Here is a 25761-nt window from a genome sequence, read left to right on the forward strand (position 1 = left end):
CACCAGTGGTGAAGACACTGAAGTGGTGAAGACATCACACTTCAGTGATGTCTGATTTCAACCCACTGCCATCCCCAGACCCCACACTACCCAAGTTATAAAACCATGGCCTTGACTCACCCCATAGCCACTGCTGCCTGAGTGGCCATAAATCTTCCAGCACCTCTCACAGTGCTGGGTTTGAAGCGACTTGTCACCCTGCCATCCTCTCCCCTCACCGCCATTGTGCAGCCTTCAAAGGCACCCCGCAAATGCAATGCCTTCATTTAAAACGGGAATAGGCTGGGACAGTATTTGACAGTGTATTATTCCTCCTGTCCTGGTTTTGAGCCCCACACCACCACCAGTGGTGTATAATGGCTCCAGAGGTGAAAACCCACCCTGATTACAGGTGTAACCCTCACAGGCGCACACAGAAGCAGGTACACACACAATATGACAGCCTTTGTTCCGCAAAGGCCCTCAGGTTTAGCCACCAGGCACTATTTGTCTCACACGACCACTGGGCTGTACCCTGTGGCAGGGCAGCCCTCAGCCCAGCGGGCACCATGTTGTCCCCACTCCTCACCCACAGCCCTGTCATGGAGCCTCACCAACCCAAGGCGTCTTGCAAAGGTTATGTTGCAGAGGCAAAATTAATTGCTACCATGGAAACGAGTGAAGAATGATCAAAATGATTACAACTGGAATACCTATTTAAGTTAGTTATTCACACTGAACTTTTAGTCCCTTCCTCTCCAAAATCAGATTTGTCTGAAACACCGAATACTCATCCTTCCTGTGAAAAAGAGACAGTTAAGGCCTTCTGGCAATTTACATTTATTAGAAGTCTCTATTTTTGTCTTCATCTAGTCACATAGCTTGGATCATCCACATATCTTCTGACTAAAACCCTGAAAACACAATGTCCAAGACTTCGGGAACACTTTGTATTTGACTAGAGCCAAGTGGAACGCATTACTAGATTACACATATGATCTTCGTTATCTGGGATATTTAGCATTTGGCACTGGCCACTGGAAGATAACATGCCAGAGTCATCTACTGTGCACTGGAAGAAGAAAGAGCAGCCTCCCCATGAGTAGCACGACCCTACTTTTACCTACAGACCAGAAAAAAACACCTCAGAGATTTCTCAAATCCCCAGCCTACACTTTGAACTTCTTTGACTGTAAAACACAAATAATAAAATTGGGGAGGGCTGGCTTTTTAGGTATTTCCTTTTCGGGTTCTGTAAAGGTTTGTTCATAAAACCTTTTAAAAATGATATCTAATTTTATTTTAAAACCAGTCTTGCTTCCAGCTTACACCAAAATAATATCATAAAGATGCTTAACTCTGTAATAAAGAGCAGTTTCATTGCTGATATTTTAATGTCTTTAGCATGCAGCGGCACATATCTATAAATGGTTATGAAGACTCAGATATGTAAATTATATTATTAAGGCATGTAAATAATTATATTATTAAGCATGTAAAAATATCACTTTGGAAGATCTTGTGAGGCACGCATTAGCAAAAAGGAAGCTGCTAGCGACAGCAACACAGAATTTGGCTGTCCCTGTCACGTATCCTCCACATGAACAGAGGTCTGCCAACACAGAGCAGAAACTTAGTAGCTTGGGCTGTCACATGTGAGAACTGTTTTGAGGGACAGTGGAACAAAGGCTGCAAATTTGGTTTGAAACAGGTCTTTATTATTAATGTCAATTATTTTGAGAAGACAAGACCCAACGCTTAAAAATCAAGGCCTCACACGTTTCTGTTTCAAACCCATAATTTGTGTTGCACTGAAATATATCATTAAGTTGTGCAGTTTGCATTAAAGGACACCAAGAAAAAAGGAAAATTAAGAGGAAAATTACAACTGTGCAACAGGTCTAGGGCCAAATACAACTAACCCAAATCCTTTACTGATTTCATACATATTAATGGCATTAAAAATCAAACTTTTTTTCTGCATCTGAGTATCAGCCAAGAAAAATATCAAAAGCTTACTTTTTTGGTGTATTTCTGGAATAACTTTGTTCAAAGTGCTTCCAAAGAAGACATGGGATGATGTGAAACAGTCTTTGCATGCCTATTCATCACTACTTTGTGAGGAAAGATAAACTGTACAAAAAAAGGAGCAAAACCAGGAGGCAATGAATAGTCTGCATATTTTCAACTGTTGGTTGTAAGGGCCGGAATTCCAGTACAATATCTATACTATTTACTATTTATTTACAGTTACAATTGAGTGAGATGGGGATTGCCTGGTTGCTCATCTGTACATGATCATGCTGTTCAAAGTCATCTCAAAATTCCTCCACAAGCCAAGTTATCATGTAACTCCTTTTATATGGCTGATGTAGCAAGGCAAGATCTGTAAAGAAGGTCTAACTTTCATTAAACCAAATGGTATAGCAGGGGAAAAAGAAGACAAGCTTCTAAGCACACAAGACTTTCCAATTAGCTTCTCTTTCAGGAGTGAAGAGCGCAGTGGAACAAAACTGTGCCTGCTTTTTCCAGCTAGATCTTCTTGTCTCACCTGCATCCTCCGGCTGTCACAGCTACAGCAATACTACCATTAAAAAACCTCAATCCTCCGAATGCTGAAATAGCCATCTCCAGATGTCACAATGGTTTCTTTGAAAACCATTAATAAACTTTAAACTGCCCAAAGGTAGGTCTCAAATGGCTGCCACCACATTTTATGAAAATGCCCTGTATATAATCCAAGGGCACCTGACATATAAAATGGTATAAAAATACAAGCTGACTTGTGCTTCTAAGTATTTCCTGCCCTTTTAAACTTTGCACTTGTTCATTAATTTCAACAAATGTTGAGGTGAGCCAGCTGCTGAGGTGAGAGGATTCATATAAATCCCTCACAGATGTTTGCTAACTTCAGATAGGAGCTTTATTATCTACAAGTCATTAATCAACCATTAACAAGTAAGTGTTATGGAGTCCCGCTATTAAGGTTCACTGCCAGAGGAGAATAATGGATTTTGCAGGCTGGCTGTGTCTACAAGAAAGGGAACTAAGAGCTGAGACAGTTCTGAGATAAAACATTTGGAGGAGATTAGAAAACAAGGGAAGTCATTTTGTTGCTCTCTAGCTTGCCTTAAGAGAAAGCACTTCACAGGAGTTAAGCATTTACACAACAAACTGAGGAGAAAGTTCAAGCTCATCCATCAGTTTCGTGATGAAGAGGAATGTGTTTTGCACAGCCAAACAAGGAAGTCAGGCATAGGTGAGAATTATTGCTCCTGCGAACAATAATAAACACTACATCATCCAAAGTGTTAGTCTCTCACTGATAGACTTCAAAGCCACAAAATCACCTGCTCTGGCCTCCAGGGTCCTCAGACTTCACCAGACACCTCTCACTAAGGTCACAGACTTCAGTTCAAAACAACAGGAGCAGCTAAACCATGGCATGCCACAGGCAGAGGACAGGCAGGGCTGAGGCAAAATCCAACAACAAATTCCAGCTCTGGAAGTGGTAGGGTCTGTCAGGCAAAGCGTTGCCCTTCCTGCAGAACAAGGCAACTTTTCCCACTCTTCAGTCCTCTACACCACAAAGTTTCTGCGAACTAGTCTTACAGAAAAAGAAAAAAAAATCCTTCTGCACACCAGATCTGGAAAGAATTTTGACCTGGACTATGTAAGGAAGACATAGTTACACTTACGAAACAGTGTAAAATTCTTAGGTGCAAATTTACATGCTGAGTATTATCTCACTTAGAGGCTCTCCAGCTATGGCCAATTTCTGATACTTATGGGCCAGGAAATAAAACAACAACAACAAAAAGCAAAATTGAAGAGAAATGATTATGTCTGAACCCCAGCAGGCAAATGACGAAGTTCTGAAATATGAATTCTGAATATAGTTAATTTTCTTTTAGTAGTGGCGACTGTCTTGAAGGGAATGTCCTCCCTTCAAGAATGCATTAACTGCTTGAAGGGAAGACATCTGCTCCATCCCTGGAGGTGCTCAAGGCCAGGCTGGATGGGGCTTTGAGCATCGTGACCTGGTGGGAGGTGTCCCTGCCCATGGCAGAGGGTTGGAACAAGGTGGTCTTTAAGGTCCCTTCCACCCCAAACCATTCTGTGATTCCATAACTCCCTGTGCAGACACAGGTGTATAAATGGCAGGAAACCCTGAAGTTTGAGGGCTGAGGGATCCAATCTCTTGTCCTCTGTACCCTTCAGTTATTGCTGCCCCCACAGCAAGAGTCCATCTCTAATTTCAGAACCTCAGTTATGAATGTGTGATCTATGCCCCACGGGTGGTATCACAACTACGCACATTACAAATACGGTGAAGAAACAGTAGTAAATGGAAGATAAATAGGATAGTACAGACAATCAAAGCATTTCAATGTTCCCATGAAGGGGTTACAAAATACCTATTTGACTTATTTTAAAGACTTGGAAACAAAGTCGAAGAGAGGCCACGGAAGAAATTTTACAGCCAGAACCAGAACACATGTTGCTGGCTCTCGGTCCTATGCTCAGGCCACTAGACTACACAAAAAGGTGCAAACGCCTTTAGGAATTCATTTCTAAGTTTTCTCTTTCATGTCATAGCCAGTAAAAAGACCTGCAAGTAGTTTCAACTCATTTTCCTTCCCTATTTTGCAACTCTGATGTTTTCACAGAATACTTTCACAGGTTTCTGAAATACTGTGGAATTCTGTGTGATGACAAATATGAAACCAGGTATTGGTTAGATCAAACACAGAAAACTTTCCAAAGCTCACATACTGATTACTTAACACACCACAGTGTAGGAAAAAATATTCCTTACAAAGCCATACTTTAATTTCCCTCAATAATGTTTCTTAGTAAAGAGCTCTACACAGCTGGAAGCATTAACAGCCTACCAGATGGTTCACTTCTTGATAAACACTTATGTTTTCTAAGTTTAAAGTCTAATGAACTGTAGGTGCAGGAAGATAAAATTACGTATGCAGAGTGGTCCAAATGGCAGGTCAGGAAGCAGAGACGGACACTGGAAGAGCTCCATAGAAGCTCCCATTTCTGTGGTAGCTTTACATTGGGGTGGGAAGGGAGGAGAAAGGCTGATCCTGGCGGAAGATACGATGTGCTGAATGCTTCACACTTGCACACACCCACACGCCCAGTCCTAGAAGCTCCTATGGGAGGATGAGAGTAGGTGGTGACCACCAGACCCTCGCCCACAGCATTGTCCTAAACCAGCCTGAGCCTCCACAGCTCTGGAGAGATGGTATCATGCAGCAGATCCATGGCAGGAACCAAGCTCAAATTAAATGGTACAATCCCACAATAACCGTGCCCGAGATGTGCCTAGTACTGCATGTACAGCCAGCAAAACTCACCTTGAGACGGATCTCGATCTGTTAAGAGCTTTGACAAAGATCAAAGATGGTGCAGACTGGCGCCTTTGGGCCAAGCTCTTCATTTTCTGTTTGGAAAGAGAAACAAAATGAAATCGTAGGTGAGATTGGGAACCATTAGTGCATGCATACGGACTTGTCACAGACTCCAATTTCAGGCCATGGGAAAAAAAGATAAGTTACTGCCATCAGAAGCCCTGGGAGAAAAAAATGCTTGCAAAATATCACATATTGAGAAAAACGGGAGCACAGCCAGGAAGCCCATGATACAGAAAAGTTGATCATTAGTGTCCATACAGAGATGCCTGAGGTCTTGCATACATGAAATAAACATCTAGAGCATTTCCTAAAACACTTTTTGACCCTTAAGAATCTATTGTACTTTAAGTGTATCAGGAATCCAGATGGTGATTCAACTTTCAAATGCTTGATACATTTCTGTGCCTGGTCTGACATATATCATAAATTAAGGTCTGAATTCTACCCCCCTAAGACTACCTGCTACACAGGGCTAAAAGTTTTTTCCAAATCTTTAGAACTCTAAAGAGGTACAAACAGTTTTCTTCCCTATTAATCTAACTGGAGCATTACCTCTCGTCTCTCGGTAGTCATTAATGACATTTTTTTCATTCCTGATCACGTATGGGCCAAAATAGGGAAGTGAGAGGCAGGGCAGCTCTCAGAAGGCACAGAAAAACTAGGAGGGAATAGGCAAAAGGAAACACTCAAAGACAGGGAATGCAGCAGGAAAATAAATAAATAAATGAATAAATAAATAAAAATAAAATAAAGCACAGGTAAGAGATGAAAATATCAGTAGCTATCAAGGGAGTACGGATTCCCATTGCGTGAAGTTGAATACTGCAATAAAAATACCGAGCAAATAAACAACGCTGTTTTCTCCAGAGGCAGAAATTTTCAAAAGCATGTGCTGAAGACAGAAACACACATTGCCCTGAGCACAAATGTATTCACCACCGTATTTTTTTCCCCTCCTGCAGCCAGAAATAGGACTGAGGAGCCCTGGCCCAAACCCTGGAGCTGCTCTAGGAAGCAGTGGTGCAGCCTCCTGCGGCCGAGGTGCGTGACCTCTTCCCTCACTGCCTCTCCACCAGGAGGATGGTTGTTACCTTATTTAGCTCAAATATTTTTCATAGTAAACCGGTGAACAAGAGGAATGAGGCTGAGCTCCTCCCGAGACCCAGACAGACCGGTGTCCTGTGCTGGTCCTTCGCACCAGGCTGGGCACCGCCGGGAGCACCCAAACAAACACGCCTCGGACAGTCATGAACTCATTGCTCACAGCTAATCACTAAACAAGATTTTCTATTTAACCATCAAATGCCAGGAACAAATACATTAGGGAACAACTGATTTCTGCCCATTTATGCTCTGGATGTGGGATGCATTTTATTTGAGCAGGTGCACAGTAAGCTTCACTCTGAGGATAGAAATTCGACAGCACTATGTGTTTTGCTTTGGGCAAGTGTATCTCTTTTACTCATTGCAATGCATATGTTAGTGTTGTTTGGTGGTTTGGTTTTTTTTTTTGTTTGTTTTGTTTTGTTTTTGTTCCCCTTTATTTATGTAGAGCATGCTTGTTTATTTTTTTAGATATTCAGTTACACAAATACAACTGTAATTTCAGTTCACCCTTAAAAATGATCCCCTCCTACCCGTTTCTGTCATCAAGAAATAACCATCTCAAGACCGATAAATTAGGTCTGAGACCATTTAGATGTCTTCTATCCAATTGAAAGTTAACTGAGCAAAAAGGAAAGAAAATACTGTGCTACGTTTTTCTAGTGAACGAAATCAGTACACCTTACAGCTGGAAAAACTGAGAATCTGCTAGCATTTCTAAAAGTGGCATATCTATAAATGTGAAGGCAGAAGGAAGCCTGTACATCAACACAATCTAAAATCCTACAGAAAGGAAGCTATAGATGTCACCTAACCATCAGTTTTTGTAGGAGTTCATACAAAGCATCAACTCCCAATCAGAAATTCACTGCAAGTCTCAATTTTTGGGCAGGTGGCTTTCAGGGGGTGGTTTGAACTGGAGCATCTCAGCTCCTGTAAACGCAGTGGGGGGGTTGGTGATTATTTCTAGAGATCTTATATACTTTGACTGCTCAGGTCCGAAAAGAAAGACACAAACAAATGTAGCATTTTGAAATCATAGAATCACTTGGGCTGGAAAAGTCCCTTCAGATCATCAAGCCCAACCATCACCTAACGCCAAGTCCACCACTTAAACCCCGTCCCTAAGCGCCTCATCCACACATCTCCTAAACACCTCCAGGGATGGGAACTCCACCATTTCCCTGGGCAGCCCATTCCAATTCCTAAACACTCCTTCCATGAAGAAATCTTTCCTGATACCAAATCTAAACCTCCACTAACACAACTTGAGGCCGTATCCTCATGTCCTAGGATGCTTCCTCGCATCCTAAATATCTCTCTCAATTATGGCAATCTTTTTCATGCTTGGGCTAGCAGTGTTCAATAGTGCCTGTGAGATTCCAGCCTCGACTTATATATACAAGGACTAAGGTAAATCTTAGGACTACCACAAGTAGTCAAACTTATGGTAGTCCCAAGGCAGGAGGGGATCCCAGGAGGTCTGTAGTCCAGCAAGGTCTGTGTTACCTCCAGGCAGGAGGTTGCACAGCCTTTCTGGGCAGCCTCTTAGTACAGACTGAAGCTGTTAAGCAAAACTTTAAGAAAAAAAAAAAGAGCCTGAAAACATGAAGAAGATCACTGATGCGATTTGGAAAAGGAAAATCTTCACAGCAAAAACGAAGTGAGTCAGGTCAGCTGTATGCAAATAAAAACGTTACCCAGAGACATTAACTACAGAGATTGTTTACAACCTCTTTAATTAGGGGTTGTTTTGTTCTTAGTTTGCCATGTACAGAGTCTGCGTGGTGAAAATAAGAGTCCATCTTGATGACTTGACTCGATTTTATTTTGAGAAGGAATAGGACGAATTCATTTTTGGCTGGGTTGGACCCACATGTCTGCCCCCCTCCGTTTCCCCGCTGCTACATGTGCAAGGATGTCCCCCTGGCAATGTGGAGAGGAGCAGACACATCCTGGACAGCTGCAGTGAGAGCAGATGTTTGGGAGCAAAAGGAGATGCAACGACCAAGTACCGAAGCATGGGACACGGAGAAGCATTTCACAACGCGTCCCACATCATAACCTCCCATTTTTTCATGTAAATATTAGAAAGGCCAACACGGGGAGAAATCCTCATACTTGCTGGTTGAGTCACAGCCATGTGAAATGTATCATAAAATCAGGATCCATAATGAATGTTTACAGTGTGCCAGATGCAGAGATGATAATCTCGTATCAGCCGGGACAAACCAGAGTTATCTTTGCCTTCCTCACTTTGAAAACCTTCAGTTCCCTACCCCCTCCCCTCGAGTTCAGGTTTAACTTCATACTTTCTGCATTTCTGCTGGTGGTTGCCTCGACTCCTTTTTTAGCAGAAACCAAAAGGGGCTGCTTTTGTGGTTGTAGGACCGGGGGTACGCTTCAGCGTTCGGCTAGCTTCTCGCCTGCTGCAAACAGACGTAGGGCTACAGATTTCAAAAGAATGAGCTTACCCCAGATAACGATCACACCTATGCTCTGAACCACTATTTTGTAAACTCTGGTGGTAGGTGGTTTATGAGCAGATCAGCCCACGGGGCTGAGGGCAGCAACCTCGCAAACCACGACTGGAAACCGTGCTGGCTCTGCTCATGAATCAGAGCCCGTATGGGGAGCAGGGTTAAATTTAAAGCACTACTTCCACAAGTATCTCACGAGTCGGTGGCTGCAGGAATAACCTACTTCTGACTGCCTACATCCAGCTAATTTGGCTAGCAGTTGAAGTGGATACTGATATTGTATGGAATTTATGTAAATGAATATATCTGAGGTGGGATATTAATCCCCACTCCACAAAAAAGGAAACAGCAGCATCTGCGTGCTGCCTTTAAAAAGGCATCAAACCGAAGATAAAGCACTCTTGTGATTTGTGTACATCACTTAACCACGTCAAGCTTAGAAAGCTAATGGCAGAACATAAATAAAATAAAGAGCGCATGAAAAAATGCGTGGCACTTACATTTCTTTTGCGGTGAAAAACAACTTGGGAACCAGATACAGAGCATTTATAACATTTTGCAAGTGCTCAGAGCAGCAAAACCCTGTGCAGCTACCCTGCTGCAACTCCTGCAGAGGTGTAGGAGGCAGCAGGTAGGATTGGGCAGGAGAAAAAGGGGCTGCTGGGCTGGGCTGGGCTGGGCTGGGCTTCCCCAGGAGCACAGCACCCATCCTGCTGGGTTGTTGCACGTGGCCGACACGCGGGAGGGTTCCCCCCACCCAGCTTCAGCCTTGCACACCTGAGCCACCCACTCTGTGCTCCTTTTCTGGTCCCCAGAGAGAAAAGGACACATTCAGTGCACGGTTCACCTGTCCTGCTTTATTCGTGAAGATGAAACAAGTCTTGACCTAGAAGTGCCGATTTCCTCCACCCACTGCAAAAGAAAACTAAGGTGACCAACGGGGCTGAATTAATCAGCTCAATCCTCTCTTTGCTATCTGAGTAAAGGACGGGGAGCAGAAGAATTTGTGAGCTTAACACCCTACGGTGCAATCGTCTTCGTAGTGAAGGGCTTGAGTTAAGGCTGAAGAAATGGTTTTACCTGTATGCTATGTGAGGGATTCATACATGAAATAGTTGAAAAGGGCACTCGGCTCCTAACTGACAGGTGGATGCAGCAGAAATGCCTCCTCAGCAGTTGGCAGACACCCTTGCTAAAAGCCTCCCCAGAGATGAAAGGATTTCAGGCTCCTGATTTACAGGCTCGCTCCAGAAGTGGGTCAAGGCTGGGCCATGTGCCTGGGTCATTTGACTGGGTGACAGGGACGGCACCCAGATGTACTCGGGATTGCGCTCAAGTGGCTAAGCTCTCCCTCCCGCTGCTTTATTTTTCTAACAAAAAGAAGTCCGATTTTAACAAAGCCTGCTCTATAAAACTATCTACGTTAATAACAGAGAGGGATTTCACCCATGCAAACTCTGTTCTTGTTGTCTGAGCAACAAAACAGATCCGTGAGGCACGTTTCTGGTTCAGCCAGGCAGGAACGAAGGGGCAGAACACAAACCTTTACAGACACCCGCACAACAGAGTTCAGCTCGCTGCCTGACAAACAGTGAAAAAATCAGCACAATCCTCATCAGCCAGGAGGTAATTTTCTGAGGCAAGTGGGCATCACTCTCTCTATCACTGGGCTTCTTACGAGAGGCCATAAATCCCTTCTTCCACCATGCCATAATCCGACGGTTGTCAGACTCACAGTGCACAGCTGCCTAAAAACACCACAAATGACATGAATCTCTTATGCTTGGGGAGAGCAAGAAATGGCCCTACGGTGACCCGTAACATTCCTGGGCCCTTATAAAGAGGGTGAGAAGATGGCTGCGTGTGCACTGCTGGCTCAGGCAGCTGAACGTGTGCCCGAGAGACGGCCAGGTCCTGTGGGGAGCCATTTTACCATCACCACAGAGCAGGTGACAAAACTACGTGCTTGTGTTTATGCTGGCAGGGTACTTCTACTTACAAGGGCTTTCCTAAAAAGAAAGCCATTCTGGATGGAGAAAATGATGGCAAGGAGGAAAGAGCTACCAAGAGAGGGGAAGAAAACGCTGCTCATCTTGGACCAGCAGCTGCTGGAGAGCAAGGGGCAGATGGAGACCAGAGGTGGAAAGAAAAACCTGATGGAAGAACCTGCGGGTAAAAGATGTCCTACCAACCACCCCACAAAGGATGCTAAACCTTGGCAGCACGGATGTAGATGTGTTGGAAGGATCCCAGCCATTTACATCAAGGGCTGGAGATGTGGAAGATGACTACGAACGTGGAGGAAGGCAGTGCTGAGCCTTTAGCCTGGGGTCCTGCTGGCAGCTGCACTGCGCCCGCTGCCCGCTGAGACTTTGCCTGTGGTGGCTGCGATGGAGCCCAGGTTTTCCTTCCGAGCCTCACAAAGCAGGAGCTTTAACACAGAGACACAATTCTGCCCCAGTTTCTGTATGGCAAGGCTTTCTTTGGAGCAGTTTACAGGTGACAGAGGAAGCAGACTGCCCCCACTACACGTGGATACTTCGAGCAGCGTTAAGTAAAGAGACAGCGATGTGCTACATGCAGTTCTTGGGTGCTGGCTTCTACATGGCATGCCGAGTCCCTCTCCTTCCTACTGCCATCATGTGGGACTAAAAAGAAACAAGACCAAGAAACGTAAGAGCTAGAACACATTGTTTTGTGCCTAATTTTCCATTTCTCTCATGGACAGACAGAGGAGGGATGGCTAATTCTAGTTCTGGATTGAAGCAGCAGCACCAGGCACATCACAGAAAGCTATCACAAGTCAGCACCGCCTGCCGAGGTCATTCCATCCCATGGATGAATTCATTAAAACAGAGGTTTTTCATTTTAATTCATTAAAACAGAGGTTTTTTTCAGTCCTTGTCAGAGATGCTACAGGGTACATCTGCAGGATGACAGGAATCGTCTGATGTCCAACACATCACAGAAGTGATCCTGGGGAGCCGAGACTTCTGGCACCGCGTGGTGTGATTTTGACCACAGCCCCCCGAATCCTCAGGCAGGAGCACAGCAGAAAGGCCAGAAACTCACAGGAAGGAGCAATCAGCCTTAAGGAGCTTTATGTCAAAAACCTATATATAAGGGCATGAGTGCAAGGTGTCATCAAGCATAATGGCAAAGACATCTTCATAGGGTAAGACAAAGAAGAGGATGAAGACTATGTCTGACTGCCTCCACTCTTCCAATTCAATTTGCTTGAATTTTATCCATTTAGTACACCATCAGGAAAACAAGTTTCCTTTTCCTGACAGCAAACTGCTGCCCTATGTGTGAGCAGGATCACAAAGAAACGTAGTTTTATGGTAGGGGGATACCACATTTTGTCTCAAATAACAAATATTATTGTACAAAATGGTTAACTTTTTGTACACGTCGTGTGAGTAAATACAAAGAACTGCCGAGCCTCACAAAAATTATAAGTAGTCACTTGAAATTTTCAAGGAGGCAGCAAAAAATCCTAAGAGCGATTGCTTATGTTAACAAATATTGTCTTGTGTAAAATATGCGGCACTGGCTGGAATCTAACCCCTCTGCGAAGGGAGAAGTGAAACACCAGAAACTTATAAATACAGTTAAATGACCGCAGCTGTTACTGCTGACACAGATATCCTGGCATAAAAGACATGCTGAATAGTTTGTTTTGATAAATCTGTAGAAATAAGCTCTATCAGTAAAATCACTCTTACTCACGTTACTTCAGCCCACTTCAGAGTTGCATCAATTTACTGGTAGCGGTTACCAAACCAAACAGCCAGTACAAAACTGCTCTGTGGGCCGACCCAGCATCGTCCAGCAACCCCAGTACGCCCAGTAAAGGGGGGAATCTGGCTGAGGATTTTCCAAAAGCATTCACTAAGACACTGGACTTCAATGTCATGTTTCAGCAGGGTGTCTCAAATGCCTTAAAAGCGTTTAATAGAAGAACCCCACAGCGTGCGTGAGGCATGCAAGCAGTGCAGGCTGCTCTGCAAAGAAAGAAGAGGAAGTGTTCCCCCAAAAAATAGTCTAAAGGGGCACCCAAAATACATGAAGTGAGTCCTAGACAATTTCTATCTCTCGGTCTTATGATGTGATCAAGCATGTGATCCTTCAGCTTTGCTTTGACAGCCAAGTGGGAGATAAAATAGGAATTCGGACGACCACAGAACAAGGCAGCAAATCTCAGCTGAATAAATTTCATTTGGCAAAGGTATAGTCGAAATAATAAAAAGAGAAAGGTTCGGTGGCCGCTCACCATGCTGGATTTGGGGGCGTTTGTGTCAGAATGAGAAACAGCATGACATATGTATTTCACCTTGCCATGCTGTGCCACCAGGATCAAAGCTGATCTCTTGCCACCACACCAGCAGCACAACCTCTCCTGCTACAACAAAGACCTGCAGGATTGTCAAAAAGTGTGGTGCCTTGGCACTGTGCAGGAGTCAAAACAGAGGTTTTCAGAGAGACTTGGGAGCCTTAGTAGGGAAAAAAATGTTCAAATTGACGCTGAGATCCAGCTTCAAGCCCAAGGTTGAACAAAAAGGTAGGATGCTTCCACCCCAGTGAGGCACAGAGAGATGCTGTGCCGGGATGCTCACGGGAGCACCAGGACCGTGGGAGGGGATCGGGGCGCTGGGCTGGGCTGGCTGCAGGCTGCTGGGCAGGAAGGTTTCCAAACGTCCCCCCGCCGCCTCTGCCTGCACGCCGAGGAATTCCAAGAGGGCTGCCAAGATCCGTAAAAAGTAACATCCCCGCTCCCCTGTCAGCGCTGGCGAAAACAAGGTCTGCGTTCCTTCGGCAGGAGCAGGAACAGGAAGCTCGAGTGCTGCCATCAGTCCTTGTCCTCAACGCCAGACCCCAAAGCAGACCTCGAAGGAAAGCAGTGCTCGTCTTCACAGCGCTCCAGCATCCCTCCTCCTCCCAGGTGGTGTCTGGCGCCGGGGCAGCAAGGTCCACGGCACTCGGTCCTCAGCAAAAATCGAAGAGGTGGAAGAAGGAAAATCAAAGCCACGCGTGTAGCTGTCTCAGATCAGATTGCATGATCAGAGAGGGTGAGCATCTTCTCCATCATTTCATCCAGCCAGGCAGCAAGCAGAAGACACTCCACCACTCTGTGCAGGTGCATCGTGCTCCCTCTTCACAAACCTACCGGGTACGAACCGTGGCACGAGCCTTGGCTGTCCAGGCAAATATTTCACAGCGATCTCTGCCCTGGGCAGGTTGGATGCCTCCTGCCTTGGTGGGACACGGCACACACGGGGACATCCCAGGGAAATTCACAGCATCGCCTCCCAGCCCAAATTGATGCTCTGGAGGAGGAGAGGGACCAGGACCCCTCCTGGCTCCACAGCTCCCCAGCCAGCCAAGCCCCCGGCACCGCTGGGCAGCAGGGCTGGACACAGCTCAGCCTCTCTGCCACGCATCCTAAATTCAAGCCATCAGGTGGAGGGATTTAAGGAAGGACACCGTCACCTGGCCACTCGTTCTAATCCCGCCAGCATATTCGGCACCCAGCGGCACCGCACTCCCCTAAAGGCAGAGGGTGCCTGGATTTAAGCGGCACAGCGAAGCACAATTGGTGCGGGAAGGCACCTGGCCCCGGTACAAAAAGCACTACAGCACTCGCTATAAACCAAGGGGAAAAAAAGGGGTTCCTGTTGGACATGGGATGAAGGGGGATGAAGGTGGTTGTTGCAGCTCGCTCAGGCGAGCAGCCGGCTGCGTGCAGGAGCCAGCGCTGTGCTCTGGGTCGTGCTGGATGCCCCCACGCCACCCAGCAGGCAGATCGCACACCCAGCTTCGGCTTTAGGACAGCTCTCCTTTTCACTCGGGCGCCTCTCAGGGAAGCCGCTCGTCCTTTTCTCTCCCCCAAAACACGTGTGGGAGCACCCAGCACCCCCCAGCCCCAGCCAAACCCTTCCCCATCGCCCCCCCGGCCACTCCATCACCACTCCCGGAGCTCCCCTGTAGGACCACCCCACAAACCCCATCCAAGCCAAGCATCCCCACGGCGACCCCCGCACCCTACACAGCCCCTTCCCTTGCCCCAAACCCCCCCCGGCTCACCCCGGGCTGCTCCCCGCTCCCCCCACAACCCCTTCCCGGGGCGGGCAGCTCCCCCCTTACACCCTGGAGCGCTGCCCACCCGGAGGATCCCCAATCACCTCCAGGACACCCCGTCCCCATATCCCCATATCTCCATCCCCACCCCATCCCCGACGCCCCCTCCCCTCTATTTCCCGCAGAGGGTCCCCGGTGGGCACCGGCAGCGCCGCCGGCCTCACCTTCTTGCTGTCGGCGGCGGCGAAGCCCCTGCCCTCGCCGCTCACCGAGGCCGAGCGGGCCGGCCCCAGGTGCTCCTGCTGGGGGGACATCGCGGCCATGCGGCCCCCCGCCGCCGCCGCCGCCCCCGCCCCGCCGCCCGCACCATGGACAGGGCGCGCCACCGCGGGACACGCCCCCTCGACAGGCCACGCCCCCTTCCTCTTGGCCACGCCCCCTTCGCGAAGCCACGCCCGCCTCCGAGCCAGCCGGCCCCCCCTGCTGGGGGGGGGGGGAGTGGTCGTGCGCATGCGCGGTGCGGGGCTGAGGGGAAGGGGGGGGGGTTTGGGGAGGGGGCTGTGGGGTCCTGGGTTTAGCCCCCCCTCGGTCCCAGGGCTCCTGCATAAGGCAGGGACATGGCCTGGGGGGGTCCCTGCTGGAGGGGTAGAGGGCAGGGGGTGCTGGGGTGCTGCCCCTGGGGGGCTGAGGGGGTGCTGGGGGTATTTAGGGGGTGCTGAGGGGACCTGGACGGGGTGCTAAGGGGGTCCTGAGGGGTGCTGGGGGCTCCTGAGGGGTCCTGGGGGCTGCTGGGGGGTCCTGAGGGGTGCTAGGAGGTGCTGTGGGGTGCTGGGTGGGTGCTGAGGGGTTTTAGGGGGTGCTAAGGGGTCCTGGGGAGTGCTGAGGGGTGCTAGGGGGTGTTGAAGAGGTGTTAGGGGGCACTGAGGGGTGATAGGAGGTTTTGAGGGGGTGCTGAGGGGTCCTGAGGGGTGCTGAGGGGTCCTGAGGGGTGCTGAGAGGTCCTGGGGAGTGCTGAGGGGTGCTAGGGGGTGTTGAGATGCTAGGGGTACTGAGGGGATACCCAGGGGGTGCTGGGTGGGTGCTGAGGGGGTTAAGGGGTTGCTGGGGGTGCTTAGAGGGTGCTGGGAGGTGTTATGGGGTGCTGAGGGGTGCTAGGAGGGGCTTGAGGGGATGGCTACATAGTGCTGGGGGATGCTAGGGGGTACTGAGGTGGTGCTGAGGGGTGCTTGGGGGTGCTGAGGTGGTGCTGAGGGGTGCTGTCAGGGGCCACCAGCAACCTGTTGGATTGGCACTGGCCCAAGGTCACCATGTGGGAAGGGGCTCTGAATAAATCCCGGCTGGAAACTGGGAGGAGGCGTGCTGGTGGTAGGCAGCGGTGGTGAGGCTGTGGAGGAGCTCGTTCGTATCCTGCCTTTGTCCACGTTGGGAGGTGGGGTTTTATCCCCTGCCTTTGCGGTGGGTACAGGCTCTGTGAGCATTTCCTCGTGCTGAGCACCAAAAAAAGGCAGAAGAAGAGAGGCGCTGCCATCGCACGTGCAGCTGTTCCCATCTCCCACCTTCCTTCTGCACCAGGACTTGGTCTGGCTCTGTAATGCCACTTCTCCTCTGGATCAGATCTCACCAGGTTCTGGATGCACAAATGCACGAGGCAGTGGCCACTTGCCATGCACACCTGAAACAGCAGGGGAATGGTGATGTTTGGTGTCACCTCGCGGGGCCACCTTGGCAGGTTGTGAAGGCCCAGCAGCTCCACGGCACAGCGCTTCAGTGCTCCTGTCACCAAGATCGATGTGGGCACCTGCCCGCTGCTTGCACCCTGCTCTCTGCAAGGCAGGGGAACCGTGTAATGGAAAGCGAAGGGTGGATGAAATATTAACGCCTGGGATGCAGCCTGAGCGCTGCTGCCTCCTCTGCGGAAGCACTGGGCTTTCCCACATCCACCTCTTCGCTGTTCCTCACCACCTTTGCAAAAAAAAAAAAACGAGCTGTAGACACTTACAAGCACTTGGCTGCTCGGTGATGGCTCTTGGGTGACACCATGGGGGTGCGTCAGGGCTCAGAAAGCCCCTGGGCTGCCCTGAATGTCCTCAAGGAGAAGTGGACACCAGGACAGAGGTGTGTGCACCGTGTGCATATTTGTGCCATTTCCCACTCGCTGAATTCACACAATCTTTCCTCCGACGTGACAAAACCTTGCCGGCTCCCAGCCTGACACATCCGATGCCGGGGCAGGGGAGGGAGGAAGCTGTGCTCCGTGTCTATGCCAAGCCCGGGATGCATTTAGCGATTTGGCACCCTGCTCCCCAGAAACGTTCGCAAGTGATGACATTCTTGGTGAGGGGTTGGAAGTTAGGCTGTGAGTATATATTTATTTTGCAAAGGAAACGTTACATAAACTGTCCTGAACACTCGCATGTGATTTTGAGGTGTCCTTTTATCTAATCCCGTATGTGTGGTTCCTACGATGTTTGTTGAACGCTGACTCTCCCCTGCTCACAGAGATAAACAGATTAAAACCCTGCCATTTGGTTAAGCAAGATCAGAGAAGAAGCTTCTCTGTGCGTCGTGAATGCAGACATACAGCCGTAACATGCTAACTTTCACACACCTTCAGCTAATTCGCTGTGCCAAAAAACTGCCCGGGAATCTTAATCCATCTCTGTGTGCAGAGGATGGGTGGGAAAAGCCCTGGCTGCCCCTCGCTGCTTGTCGGGGCTGTGGATGACGCTGCAGGAATGCAGAGCCCAAACTCCTGGTCCCTGCTCACCTGCAGCAGTGCCTGGATGTGTAATTTCACCAAACCACCCTTAAACTGCACCGACTGCCTTCAGCACCAGCCAAAAGCCTGCGGGAGCCCTGCCCCGAGATGTGCAAGGCTCAGAAAATAACACGCCTGCTCGTAGAGAGGTTTTCTTTCTGTTGCCTTGGCCACAGTATTAGAAGAAAAACACTGGGGGGATAAAGGGGGGATTGGAATGGAGAAATATATGGGTGTAGTAGGGAAGTCACGCTTGTGCACGAGACACGGGAGAATTACTCGAGGGCAAGCCCATCCAGATGGGAACGCAAGCCCTGTAAATCTGCCACGCCAGGGAAAACCGCAGCGAGCTGTTAGCAAACGCTGGGTGCGGGGACTGCTGCTGCCTCCAGGTTTTATGAGCTTTCCACGCACGTTAGCACCAGCAGAGGTTCCCTTCCAAGAAAAATCACGGCATCCGAGGAGCCACGGTAGGCGAGGAGCGAGCGAGCTGTACTTAACTTGCACTGGCTAAATGCAATTCCCCCCAAATCTGCCCCAGAAGGATACATTTTCCTGAATACTAATTTTATGAAACCCACAAGCGCCTCATGCAATTAAAGCCACGCAGCGGAGCAGAACTGGAAACTCCAGAGGCAATTACATGTACGGTGAGATCCGATGCAACAGCTTTCTGTTCTGATAACCTAATGCCTCCAACCCAATGCTGCTCGTGTATTATGAGCCTCTAAAAATAGGGCTGCATCCCGGACAGGCAGGAGCCACGCTGAGGGAGAAAACCTGAGCTGAAAGAGAAAGCTGGAGGAGAAGAGGATGGCTGGCTTAGCAGCTTCACATCATCCTCAGCTCGGAGCAGTCCAGCTGGTTCCTGGTGTCAGTGAGAACATCCCTTGGGAACACTGGCTAGAAGGCATCGCCTTCTTTTTCACGAATTCAGCACAGCAGCTTTGGGGGCAGCTGGGAAGCCTTCGCTGCTGGTGTTCACAGGACTTGCTGCTGCTCCGTGCCAAAGAGGCTGCGGTAAGCAAAGAGCATCCTCCACGCTCCACGGTCCCTGAGGGTCTGGACAGAAGAAAGCCCAGGAACCAAGCCCCGTCCTTCCCTTTTGATAGCAGCTTGCTAATAAAATCATTAAATACTACGTGAGTAATTGCTGAGTGCTATTCACAAATGTCCTGGGATTCAAGCCATGGTGGTTATTAACACTTTGTGCACGTAGGTTGACGGTGACAGAAAACTCCCCGTTCTGTCCCTTCCTGAGGTTGCAAAGACTTTCCAGTTTTGGGTTTTGATTTCAGGGCCAGTGGCCAGCTCAAGCCATCCTCCCATGGCCACAGCTGCTGCCCAGACACGAGGAAGGGCTGTGACAGCCTGGCCCCGCGCAGGAACCGACCGCCCATCCTGCTGCCTTTTAATACCCACTTCAGCCTTATTACATATGCCGTGTGAAACTCGGCCCAGCGCATCAAAGAGAAGTCTGCCTTTGAAGGGCTGCATGCTTCCTGCATGCAAATGCAGCTCTGATTTAATTAAGCTTGATTTTATAATCGGCGTAGCTGAACTGGTGCAATCCTTGTGAGCAAATACGGCTGGCACGAGCTCCTCAGTGTGCGTACGGCCTCATGGCAACACCACCCATCGGTGAGTGACATTGCATTTCCCTCCCATTCATCCTGTCCCTATTTTTCCTGCATCTTACTTCTGTTTTTTATGCTTTATTTCCTTCATTTGCATTAATAGTCTCATGAGGTGGTTTATATTTTGTTTCTCCGCACTGAAGGTTTCCTTGCGGTCATTTTCCAGAGCTCATCCTTTCAACTGCAAATTGTGAGGCAAAATTAAAAGTTGCTAACCGGAGAGGCCTCGCTCAGGAGCAAAGTATTAGACATGAAAGGATGGCGTTTCGTTTAAGATAAGGCCTAATCTCTTCCCTTTGTGGGCAACATTTCCGAACTAAGTCTGAGCACTTGCACTTGGAGCTGTGTAGCTTCTGCTCTCAGCTAGGTGGACAGCGATGGAAATACCCAGAGCTGAACCTGCAAGGTGATCCTGAGCACAACACGCAGGTGCCATTAGAAGAAGGGAGGTTGACACAGCTCTTCAGAATGGGCTTGAGTTTTCATAAACCTCACTGTGCACCCACCACACTATGTGACTCCTTGAGAAGCACTGGCGGCGATGCTCAGCAACAGGGCTGGTTTCTGTTCATTGACGTATTCTTGAGAGAAGACAACCTATCACCTGAAATCTGACGAGAGTGTGTTAGCAGATGCTCGTCCCAAAGTTCCCGTTGAGAAGCATGACTGTCTGTGCACAGCTCATAAATAACCCGTACTTTGTTGCTGCTGCTACAGCTAGGTGTTGCTGACGGACTCCCCGGAGCTCCACAAAGTGCTGGCCACGCAGACAGCCAGATTCCCATCTCGGTGGGTTGAGGCATGGAGTCATAAATTGCATAACATAAGTAAGGTTGGCATATATGTGCCCAGTGAGGGTTACACATCCATAACAGGAACATTTACGGTAACTAGAATGGGGAATTATTGGGGTCACGTCAAGAATAGAGCATCTTCGTTTTATGGCTGATGGGACTTGAATTTATGGGAAACAGAGAGCAGACTGTTGACGCTGGTGTTTTAGGAGATGCAAAGGAATCTCCCATGAATGGGGGGCCCTTGGAGTATAACATGCAATCATCCATAAAAGTTATCACATTATCATCCTCGCTCTGGAGTCATTGCAGGCATCGGTTTCTCTATTTCACAACCTAGACAGATTTTACTGTCAGTGTGTTTAAGAACCCAGAGGGCCATATTTTTTGTCAGTTTGTGTTTTTAACACACTGATGGATTGTTTTGCACTTCTGGTCCCTCCCTGGATTTACTGTTTTCCACTCACCATAGGGAACTTTCTTTTCCTAACAACCTGTGGGACTGTCGAGCTGCAAACGACAGACATTAAAAAATTATGGGCAAGATTTTTAGTTGTCCTTTCATGACACACTCAAATCCGTTCACTGCAAGAGTGGGATGCTTTCAAAACTGACTCAGATGAATAAAAAATGAGCTAGACATCCTCCCGCGGACTGGGACTCCAGGAGGAAATAGCTATATTTTCCTTGCACAAAGTGTTGAATTACTCAATATAACCTGATGGACATATCTTCAGCTTCTGTAAGCCAAGGTGGGAGCCCAGACTTCCCTGCACCACACCAAGCAAGGACTTGGCTCTCCTGCCTGTCTCGGCCTCTAACCACACAGCCTGTGGTTTACAAATTAAACGGCCCGTTATACGAGGACGGAAATTCCTGGATCTTCTAGCTGATGTGGACAATGAGGACTGTCAAAACTCCAAAATGGAGCCTGTTTTTTGCTGCAGTGCCAAGAGGTTGAATTCCCTCCACTGCCAGCAAGAACCACGTTTAGGGCTGCCACCACTGCTGCCGCGCTGCAGCTCGCACCATGGCCCCTCTGCTTCCCATTTGCTACTGTCAATATTTCAGTGTTTTAAGAGAAAAAGCAACGGTTTCAAAGCAGATCCAAGCTTTTCCTGACACCTACACTGTAATTGTAAGAAGCAGATTTAGGGAGGGCTGCAGAAGATATCGTAAACCGCATTGTCAAGCAGCTTTACCTGTGTCTTTCCTGAAGGACGCCTGGATAACTTCTCAGAAATGTGCCTGATTTGCAGGCTCCCTCCTGAGCCTGTCCCTGCATTGTCCCTGCAATTAGAAGCTATTTTTCCTCAAGCCTGGCTGAAATCGCCTTCTCCTCAGCTAAGCCTATTACAACTTGTCCTAAGCCCAGCGGATACAAAAAGAGTTTATTCTTTCCTCCATAGAGCTACCTTTTAGGTATTTGGACACTATCTGCCCACAATCCTCTTTTCTGTACTAAACAATACCTAATCCTTCAGCTTCCCTTTGCAGTTCATGATTTCTGGACCTCCAATCAATCTGGTTCTCTCAGTTCTTTCCATCTGGTGCGGAGCCTTTCGAAATCACAATTTCCAAAGCACGGTACGTATTGTTTGCAAGGACCACGTGCACGTGTTTCTCTTCCTTTCACACCCCACCTCCAAAACAACTGTTTCACTGCTTTTTTATTAGCCGCAGAAGGGTGTAGCTGTCAGGAGGGGTACAGGGAGACTGGCAGCACTGTATTAATATTTTACCACACACGGGTTGTTCCCCACAATGTGGAAAGCCACCTAGCAAGGAGAAATGTATTGATTTCACATTTCCTACGTGTCATTGTAACTGTTGAAGCCATAAAAATATATGTAAAGCTATTACAATATTTGGATAGTGTAAATTTAGATAAGATTCCAGCAGATATCCATACTGCACTATTTCTTAACATGAAAGCTGTGACCCAGCACTCCTTCTGAATCAGCAGCATGTTGGCCCTGGTTATCAAGCAAAGCACTGTCTCAGGTTAAGAGGTTATTGCTTTTAAATTAGCAGAGAGGTGATCAGTATTGAAGTGCATTCACTTGGATGGAAACCTAAACTGTAAAATAATGGTGGGCTTGAAGTGTTTTAGTATTCAGGCTTCAGGAAAAAAAGGAGATTTAATGGTAGTGACTGCCAGATGCTTCAAAACAGAAACTGTTTCATAAACGTGGTTAAAAAGTAAACTCCTATAGGCCACAAAATCAGGGAAAAATAAAATTATATATATATATATATATATTTTTTTTTTTAAAAAAGCACTTTCATTAACCTATTTTGATAACATAATCCCTTCTCTGGAAGAGTGAAAATGTTCATTTGCTGCAAATGCTGAGGTTTTTTTGAGCAGAGGAGTGGCGAGAGGCTCTGAAGGCAAGGGAGATGCAGGGGAGAGGAGGCACGGGGTTGGCAGCGCGATGCTGCTGGTCCATGAAACAGCTCTTGCTACAGGAGGGAAGAGAGAGCAGGGAACAGCCATGTCTGATCACCACTGGCCTTGGTTTGGCTGTTTGGTGCCAAGACACCAGCAGGGGTACCTGGGGAAGCTGATCTGCCCAGGGGATAGGGGTATGCTAGCTGGACGCCACAAAGCTGGGTGTGCACAGCAGCAGCAATGCAGCATTACTACTACATGCTGCCGTACATGGCAGCACAACTTGAATACAAGATCACCTTCCAATTATTTTAATGAAACAGGAGACAGCATGGATAGTCATTAATACAGCAGAATCAGGAGCTATCCTTGTAATTAGAAAGATGGGAGAGAGCACTAGAGATGTAAGCTGAAGGCAGGTCTGAGCAGAAATAAAGCAAATGGCTTTTATGGGTGGTCACTCTTAGATGCCCCATGTGGCATCTTCCCACATTGGCACAAGGTCCACCAGCTTCATTTCTCATGTATTTGCAGTCTTTGAAACATAGTTGGCTGTGGGAATGTGTACTGGACCTCAAAAATTTAGAAAAAAAAAAAAAAAAAAAAAAGCTAAAATGAATGTCAGAAAGATCATTGTGCATTTGTTAAATAGAAACCTGAACTAGTAATCACAGGCCTACCTTGTTGCTTCTGCTGCCATTCGGGCATCACTGCTTAATGCTAAACCAAAGAGGTTTGTGGCTGGCTTGAGGACCTGCAGGTCAGTGGAAACTGTTGATCCTGAGAGGCCTGTCAAGAAAACACGTGAATTATGGGTTTTGGCCAAGCCATGTGGTTGCTAGGCCAATTTTGGTAACCAAGGCAGCAAAAAAAAATCCGTTTCAATGAAATTAAATTAAAATGCATATAAAAGTACAGTCTGGATTCTGCAGGATTTTTTTATGCCTCGCAGTATGACATAATGACACATATTTTTATGTCCCCAGAATATTTCTGCTGCTTTCAAAAGGTTGAACTGACACTGATGTCACATTATCCACTTACTCTAAAATATATGCTGGCCTTGTGCTTTATTTAATACTTTGCAATGTTATTTGGATGCCATAATTTTACAGTTACCTTATTGGATCGATGAGGAAAAGTAAAAAGCTGCCAGACGAAGGTTGTTTCATGTACTGAGTCATCGGCAGCCCAGGCTTTTCCCAGCTTACCTTTCCCTCTCCACCTGCACCCAAACTCATTAAAAATGTTCCAGGAAAGCTCTGCCTCTGCTTTAGCATGCAAGATGCTCATAAATCATATTTCTTTAACGGGGGGTTGTGATCTGACATTAACGAAGACTCTGGGAAGGGAATGGGGCCAGGAGCTGGGCCGGCACATGTCCACAGGCCTCTGGTGTTATCAGTGGAAGCCCTCAGAGTGATATCAGTGCCAGAGCTTTCCCCGTCTTCTCCGTTCAAAAGTTTCTATTGGCAGAATAATAAAAATCCCCCATCACATCTTGTGGATAGTTTACATTGCAAATTCCTAAGTCCTGACTGCTGCGGCGTGCGGGTCCCAAAGCACAGCGGTGCTGCTGCTGCCCAGTTCAGAGCCTGCTTCCCATTTGCTGCAAGGCTCTCGCGGCCCATTCCAGCAACGTAAAAGGCTCCTTGCATTAAATGAAAGATCCCTTTCATTGAAGGCCCCCTTTGGTGCTGGGGAGGTTGAAGGGGGCCCAGGTACAGATGTAAAGTTGTGCTGGGGCCTTGCAGGAAAATTTGGTGGGTACTGCTCTAGGTGGCATGGTGGCTCTCAGGGCAGGGGAGCAGATCCTGTGCCTTGTAAACCCTGATCTAGAGAATAATGTCACTTCTCTTGATTGTAACCTAAAATCCTGGCTTCTACACCATAGCAGATCAAGGTCACTTGCAGACTAATTAACCTGCTAACTAACCAAGATATGCCAGGATATTGCAGTCCCCTGTCTCTCCCCCATTCAAGCCCTCTGCATCCCTCCCTTCTACTCTGGGGTGGCCACATTGGGTTTTGGGGTCACCAGGCTGTGGATGCATGGCTGCATGGTTACTGCACACTATGGAGTGAGCTGCCCTTGGCAAGGGGGAGGCACACTCCTGGACATGCCTTCATCCAACACCAAGCAGGGAACTTCTGTGAGCTCCGTGTCTCAGAGACTGAGGGAACCGAGGTGAGCCTGGCTTGCCAGCCTGTGGTTTTGATTGCTTTATTGCTTAATTGGTGCATGGGGATTGATAGCTAATTGGCATGTGAGCATTAGCAAATGAATAATGTGCATAACAATGGGGATAACAATTCTGCCGGAGAGCTGCACTGAAAAGCTAGCAATTGCAGCGGGCTGATTACAGAAAGCTGCTTCTTTTACATTCTGTGCTTTGAATACTGTAAAGCATGACTGTAAAATAAATGCCATTTTGTTAGGCAATAACAGTGTCCTCATGCTAAATTACTATCTATGGATTTCCACTATAAAACTGATTTTACTCCTGGTCTGTGTATTGACCGATGTGGAGCAGGTATCATTTTGTTGTTAAGTGAGAGCTGTCAACTCAGGAGCTCTCTTGGCTCCGATGTTGCTCAGCACCCTTTGTAGGGCACCACAGATTTGTAGGGCCGGATGGTAGCATGAAGTCAGCTGTGGTGCACGCCCTCATATTCACCAATAAAGTAGTGATGTTTGCATCTGAGTGGTACCAAGGAGTTACTGGAGTAAAAGGTCAGATGCTCACAATATTGTAGAAAATTTCAGAGGATGGTAATGCATATAGAAAGAAAAGAAAAAAAAAAAAAGTGTAGCTAAATGGAATAACAGTGGCTGATACAAAGTCACTGGTATCTTAGTTGCCCTGCATGAGGGACAGCGGGAACAGTGATATCCAAAAACCTCTGAGAAATTTGGTTATGCTTGATTTCAAAGTTCAGATTTTCTTTCAGTGTTGTCACGTACTCCTCTTTACCTTCTACAGCTACCTACAGCAAGGAATATTATCTCAGGTGCAAAAAGATGTATTTTCCCTTGTTTCATCCCATTTTATTAATTGTTCATCTGAGTATCTGCTGGCATTAGTCATCTGCTCTCAGCGGTG

General features: G+C 47.6%; 2 protein-coding genes across 2 annotated transcripts in view; one reads left to right on the forward strand and one right to left on the reverse strand.

The window, feature by feature from the left end:
• Window positions 1–15429, reverse strand: part of ARHGAP20 (Rho GTPase activating protein 20) — a 61114-nt gene extending 45685 nt beyond the window's left edge. Inside the window, exons 1-2 of the mRNA XM_082758228.1 lie at window positions 15298–15429; window positions 5352–5437 (exon numbers count right to left, since the gene is read on the reverse strand). Of these exons, the coding sequence (XP_082614354.1) occupies window positions 5352–5437; window positions 15298–15396 (185 nt within the window). The 5' untranslated portion in view covers window positions 15397–15429. The remainder of the gene's footprint in view (window positions 1–5351; window positions 5438–15297) is intronic.
• RNF17 (ring finger protein 17) overlaps window positions 15395–25761 on the forward strand; it is a gene marked incomplete at its 5' end in the record, with an annotated part of 194710 nt that continues 184343 nt past the window's right edge. Inside the window, one exon of the mRNA XM_082751634.1 lies at window positions 15395–15590. Within this exon, the coding sequence (XP_082607760.1) occupies window positions 15395–15590 (196 nt within the window). The remainder of the gene's footprint in view (window positions 15591–25761) is intronic.

The sequence above is a fragment of the Aythya marila genome (assembly GCF_965140915.1).
Source record: "Aythya marila genome assembly, chromosome: 1".
NCBI classification, from domain to species: domain Eukaryota; kingdom Metazoa; phylum Chordata; class Aves; order Anseriformes; family Anatidae; genus Aythya; species Aythya marila.